We start from the raw sequence: 6602 nt of genomic DNA, 5'->3' as shown, positions 1-6602 counted from the left end.
AATTACAAAACTCCAACTTTGAAGAGGTTAGCATTTCACCCAAGTGAAGGGACATTCCTGGCCTTATTGCCAAATACTCGGTATTAGTAATTGAGAAGGATATTCCACATCATTACAGGAAACACAGCCGTTGCTGTAGTTCTGGAAAACTGAATAAATACATTTTCGTATATTTCAAGTAATCTCTACATCCCATAAGGAACGTCAGATGCAAGTCTCCTGAGAGAGATGACAAAATATACAGCAGACATCTCTAAAAGCGATTGTCTGAGAGACTCAAAGCTCTAAAGGATTTTGGTTGCTGAGCATCCTGCAGAAATCCAGTTTAAATCTTCATATTTAAGATTTGGAAACTAAAGTAATCACTTCCAAATATTTGTTTCCATTTCAGTACTTTTTCCATTACAGATCTAATGCATGCCTTTTTAGAGTACAGCTGCTTGGTTTTCCTGCGTAAAGAAGAAAATTAGGTCTAATAATCTAACTTCTGAGTCATTTCTATTCAGATTGTATAGACCCACTGAGTTTTTCATTCAGTGTTTGACCATCCTCACAAACGCAGTAAACTGAAATCCTACCCTTATTAAAAACACAGAGAAGCTAGAATTTCCCATGGGATAGGAAGTATTTTTTTTTTTTAATAATTGAGAAGGCTATTAATATCCTCCCTACCATTTTTGTACAAGTAACGCGACTGTTAAAATTGGGATGAAGAACTGCATGATTTTCAAAATGAAGCAAGAAGATGGTTCAGAATGAATGCTGCTAGAATTTGAGAAAAGATGTTATTAATTTTGTGTATGAACTGTGATAATCCCTGCGTATTTCTAAATCCCTGTGAATTGTTTGGTAGTGCTTAGGAGTTATTACTCATTCACATTTTCTGATAAGCTATTGTCATGGGAGATTTTCATAGAAAATGCTTGAGTGGGAAATTGGAGATGTTTGGCATATTTGACCTAGGTACATCCAGAATTAGAATACTTTCCTCTCGCACTAACTGGAAAATCTGCTAGTTTTGGATTTGAAGGCTGAAGCTAATATTAAAAGTGCATAAAAAGCAATGACGAACAGTGCTTGAATGAGCTTCGGGATTCCATTGTGTGGTTGAGTTGAATCAACAGAATCCCCCAGTTACTTGACTCTGAGTGTCTGCAAAGAAGCATTTTCATGTTCATTTTATGTCCAAATGATTATGAGTATCAATCAAAGCGGCTTGACCAATTTATTAAATTGCACATTGAATAGAGCTCCAACCCAAAACCTCCGATCTAATGAGTTCTGAGAACTACATACCCGTGCAATCATAGTGCGAATTGAGAAGGCAACACCATGGATCGCTTACCAGTGATTTGCACATTCTTTCTTTTTTTTAGTGTCATTCGGTAGCCATCTTAGGATGCAGACGCGCCTGCAAGGTGTGTGTGTTGAATGCAGGATGGGGACAAGGTGGGGGGAAATGAAAGAAGAGGTGCTGTGTTGATCCTGTGTGTGGTTTTTTACCTTAAACATAACTGGTCAAAGCTCAGGGAATGCAAAAGCCTCCTGGCTGCAAATCTGCTGTCTCTCTTTTATGAGGAAATCCCTCCACTTTTATCTCAACATTTTCTTGAATAACCAACGTGGCAAATAGTACTTGGAAGCCTGACACCCTGGTTGTCCTGTTCTTTTAAGAGAATCCATTTTGAAATACTTGAGAGACAACACTAAATGCCTCCTTAACGAATGTCCGCTGGCATCATTTGTAGCATAGTTGAACATCTGTTGTAAAGGTTTAGCTGATTTTAAATTACTCCCTTTCAGAAAGCTAGCAATCGATTACCGCTAAACATCTGACTTCCCTTTGTATGCCATTAATTGCCTGATTTTAATTCTTTTCTTGCAATACGGATTCCTGTTGCCTTAACTGCTTTTCCTTGATTTCTGTGAACAGTAGTCCTTTTTGCAGGTCTGTCTCCCAGAGTTACGGAATATGTAAGAAATGTATATTAATTGCTACAATATTCCTTAACTTTTATCAATATTTACAGTAAGTTTCTTTTTTCGCTGTCCCTTATTTTGCTTGAACCTTTCACATTCCTCTGTAATTTCTAGTAGTCCAAATGGTTTTGCCTTATCAGCAAATGGCACATTTTTTCCCTTTGCCGCTTAACATTTGTTAATGATTTGGCAAGCTGAGAAAGCAGGCATTAGTGGAATAAACACCACATGAGGAAGTAAGGGCTGGTTTCTTCATTTCTGTTTTCCTCGCCATAAAATAGATGCTACTCTGAGAAAGTAAAGGAGTAGTATTGTACTTTATCTGAGGAATCTTGACCGTATTGCAAGTATTAAGCACTGTCACTCACATGTCATCTATTCATTTTTGTTCTTTCCAATGTGGTAATTTGAGGTGCCCAAGCCCCAGATAGGTGGGTCATGAGGTCTCATTTCCAGGCACAGGTAAGAAAGCGCCAGCACTGCAACCTGTTTTCATCCAAGCGAATGCTGACAGGAGAGCGGCCCAGCATTGTTGCCCACTGCTGGTCAGGAGCAATGGTGAAAGCAGGTGAAAGCGGTGCCTTCCCTGCCAACAGTCGTGCGTGGGAAGAAGACCATAGTTCCCCTCCTTCTTGCGCTGCATCCCAGACCTCAGCTGAGTAAGTCAGGAGTGTGCTCCGTGGTTTAGCACCATTAAGTTGAGGCTGGTTAGTTCAAAGAGCTTAAACGATGGCACACCAGCTCACTCGGACGGGAGTAGGCAAAGGAGCGCTCCTATGAAGGGTTCGGCCAACAGCCTGGCGAACGTGGCAGCTTGCGGCAGAGTGGTGGTGACGAGCAAACTGGTATTTGTCATATTTTCCATTAGCACAGCTGGTGCCAGAGAGAATGTTTGTCCTTCATTCCTCTTCTTACAATGCTCTAAACCGAACTACTAACAAATGTTGAATGCATGGCCAGAAGCTAGAGGAGTCAGATTATTTGGCACTTCTGAGTAACCGTTCGCTGTTCAACTCTTTGGTCAAGGTGCAGTAAGAACATCCTCACAGCAGTGTCTTCTGAGGAAACTTTAGTGGTGTTTCAGCTGCTTTGACATTCATTCCTCCGCACAGCCCAGACTGCATACTCAGTTAACTGCACTGTATTCACTCACATTGGGAGGCTGCTTTTTGGCAACCTGACTGATGCTAAAAATAAAACAAACTATGCAAAACAAACAAAAAACCCCTCTGATAAATCCATAGTGGGAGCGTGTTGCTTCAAGAAAGTAGCCTGTTATTTGCATACACTTTTTAGTGTCTCTTCCATGAGAAAAAGAATGGAGGGAAGTTTAATAATGGAGTATTTTTGCAATCATCTGTGCAAATCGCCCCCAGACAATAGTAGTGGCACGCACAAAGTATAGAATTAAGCTTGGAAAATTCTCAGATATGGATCTCGCCATACTAACAAAAGTATTTTGTTACGAGGATATTTTGTTATGAGGATGCTGTTTACTATACGTCATGCTCAGAAAATAAAACTGATCCTAATTCTCATTATTTGTTTAAAAGGCAAAGCCTGTATTTTGGTTTTTCTCCTTGTTTTTTTTTTTTTTTTTGTTATGAAGTGGAAACTTTGGAGACAGTCTGACGGTCAAAAAGGGTGCATGTGCACACCCGTGTGCCTCCTGAGCCTTTGGACTTAATTTTCCACAAGGAGAATATTGCCGGTACCAAGTGTGAGTAAAAAATGGTTAAAGAGATTTGCTTACAAAATAGGTTGTATTTTAAAAGGTGTATGCCTTTGGTGTTCCTTTTACCTTTGGGGTTTTGCCCGCGAGTTCGGGTCTCAAAGCTTTTCTCTGCAGTTGGGATAGGTGTAAACCAATTTAAACGTAAAAGCCGGAGGGGGTGTAGGGGGTGTCTGACAAACGCTGAGCTGCAGGAGATGGACACAGGGTGAGCAGCGCGGCACAGGGGCCGGACCCGGCGCTGCCTACCGCGGGCTCGGCGGGGCCGGCGGCGGCTCAGCCCCGCTCCGGGGGCGCCGCTCCGCTCCGCTCCCCGCCGCCTCCCCGCCCTTGCCCCGGGGGCACGGCTGTACACATCTCCCCCGTGATGCCAAGCGTGCTGGGGGGGGACGCCCTCTGGGCTTTTTCTTCGGGATACCTCCGACGGGTGGAAGCCTAAACAACGATGACGATGAAAATAATTAATTATCCGGCGGCACTTGCCCCCGGCCTGACTCCGCGGGGCGGAGCGGGCGCGGTGGCGGCGGGGGGATGGGGATGGGGGGGGACACACGACAGACGACACACAACCGCCGGCACCGCTGGCTCCGCGGGCGCGGCTGCCTTCTCCCCCCATCTCTCCTCCGGAGGCCATAAACCGGCTGACCGCGTTGCTCGCAGCGCTCTGCTCCGCGCCGTGGCAACGGCGGCCCCGGCGGCGGGCTGCGGGCGGGCGGGGAGGACGTGCGGGGCCGCCCGTCGCGGCCGCTGCTCTTTCCGCGTTGCCCGTCCCGGGAGGTCCCGCCCCCGCCCGCAGCCCCGCGGGGAGGCTCCGGGCCCGGCGGGGGAGGGGGGTTGGTGGGAGCGCCCCCCGGCCGGGGCCTGCGGCGGGGGCGCCGGATAAAGCCGTGCCGGCCCGTCCGCCTGCCGCCACAGGGGCGGCCGGGACGGGCCCAGGCGGGCGGCCCGCCATGGCGAGCCCCGCACGCCCGCGGCAGGAGCTGGCGGCGGAGGAGCAGCGGCGGCGGCTCCGCGGCTCCGCGGCCCCGACGGTGCCCCGCGAGGCCAAGCGGGAGGCGGCGGCGGAGCGGCGGCTGCTGCTGCTGGAGCTGCGCCGCTGCGGGCGGCCGCCGTCCCCCGGCCCCGGCGAGCGGCGGGAGGAGGGGGAGGAGGAGGCAGAGGAGGAGGAGGAGGAGGAGGAAGCGGCGGCGGGCGAAGGCTGTTGCAGCAAGTGCAAGAAGCGGGTGCAGTTCGCCGACTCGCTGGGGCTGAGCCTGGCCAGCGTCAAGCACTTCAGCGACGCCGAGGAGCCGCAGGTGCCGCCCGCCGCCCTGTCCCGCCTGCAGAGCCCGCCCGCCGAGGAGCGGGACCCGCCGCCGCCCGGCGAGCAACCCCCGCCGCCCGCCCTGCGCCTGGTGCCCGACTTCCCCGACGGCGGCGAGCCCAGCACCGAGCGGCTGCGGCGGCAGCGCGTCTGCCTGGAGCGGCTGGGGCGGCCGCCGGCGCCCGCCGACGTGCGGGGCACGGTGCAAGTGCTGGGCTGCCCCGGCCCCAAGGAGGTGACGGTGCGCTACACCTTCAACGAGTGGCTCTCCTTCGTGGACGTCCCGGCCGCCCCCCTGCCACCGGCCCCGGTGGCCGCCGGCGACCCGCCGGCCGAGCGCTACGGCTTCACCCTCTGCGTGCCGCCGAGCCTGCGGGAGGGCTCGGCCCTCCACTTCGCCATCCGCTACCGTAGCCCGCAGGGCGAGTACTGGGACAACAACGGCGGCCGCAACTACACGCTGCGCTGCTGCGGCTCCCCCGGGGCCGGCCCCGCGCCGCCCCCCGCCGCCGGCAGCCCGCCGCCGCCCCCCGCCGCCCCCCGCTACTGATGGAGCCGTGGCGGCCCGGCCGGGCAGCCGGCGGCGCCCGCAGCCCCGGGCCCGGCTCGGGGGGCGGGGGGGGCGACAGCAGCGCGCCGAGGTAGCCGTCCCGGAGACTACCCGAAATCTGGTGGTTTTTAAGCGGCCGCTTCGGTTTTGCCGGCGAAACATGGATGTGCTGTGGCTTGTGGAATCGTTTTCCTGTTTTGGTTTGGTTTTTTTTTTGGGTTTGTTTTTTTTTTTTTTGAGAGAGAGAGAGAGAACAAGGAGACTGAGTAGCGTGGGCTTTGCTTTTCCCCTCTTGAAGTGAATTTTTGAGGTCTCGATTTGGGCTTGACTTCACTTACCCGATTAGTCAGAGATGCACGGAGCACTTGTGTGAAAACTTCGCGGCGTGTTCTCTACAGATTTACCGTAGCATCCCAGTTTTCCCATGCTCGCATCCATTTCAAAGACATAGTACTGTGACAGCAATGGTGTGCCTTGGTTGTTTTTGTTGTTTTTTTTTTTTTTTAATTATTTTTTGAGTTCAATGGACTCCATAACAATACGATTCACTGCTGTGATCGCCTGTCAAACTCATGACAGGCTTGCGTGCCCGTCCCACCTTTGCCGTGCCTGTGGCGGCTCTGAACAACAGGCAGTCGTTTTGGGGCTGGATCTGGGGCTGGACTGGGCTGCTCTGGTTTTTGTCATTCAGCACACTTTGATACGGCTCCCCGCCTTCCCCAGGCTTGTGTGTAGATCCCGCCTGGCTAATAGCAGCCAACAGGGACTTCTGCAAAAATATTTCTGCTTAAAATAGACTGGTGACTTCTTTTCACACAACTGACAAGTCTAAAACCGGGACAAAGGAGGAGTTAAAATATTTGCCGATGCTGGGTTTATCAGGAGAACTTTGGTAACACTTTTGAGTAATGCACTGTAAAGTAAAAAATGGTGTTTGTCTCACACACAGTTCAGCATTTTCCGATTTGGGGAGCTGATTTGGATGACCTTCTCACTGAGGACTGACAATGCGACATAGAGGGTGTCCTCAGTAATGA

The 6602-nt window shown here is 51.2% G+C and overlaps 1 protein-coding gene across 1 annotated transcript; it reads left to right on the top strand.

The window, feature by feature from the left end:
* Window positions 1–4157: 4157 nt before the first annotated feature.
* PPP1R3G (protein phosphatase 1 regulatory subunit 3G) lies at window positions 4158–5565 on the top strand (the record flags this gene model as incomplete). Its single annotated transcript, XM_082499195.1, is given in 3 exon segments — window positions 4158–4427; window positions 4430–4532; window positions 4535–5565. Coding segments are annotated over 3 exon segments (1404 nt in total).
* Between the last annotated feature and the right edge of the window lie 1037 nt (window positions 5566–6602).

The sequence above is a fragment of the Vanellus vanellus genome (assembly GCF_965231255.1).
Source record: "Vanellus vanellus genome assembly, chromosome: 2".
NCBI lineage: Eukaryota > Metazoa > Chordata > Aves > Charadriiformes > Charadriidae > Vanellus > Vanellus vanellus.
This window is presented reverse-complemented; position numbering and strand designations above follow the sequence as displayed.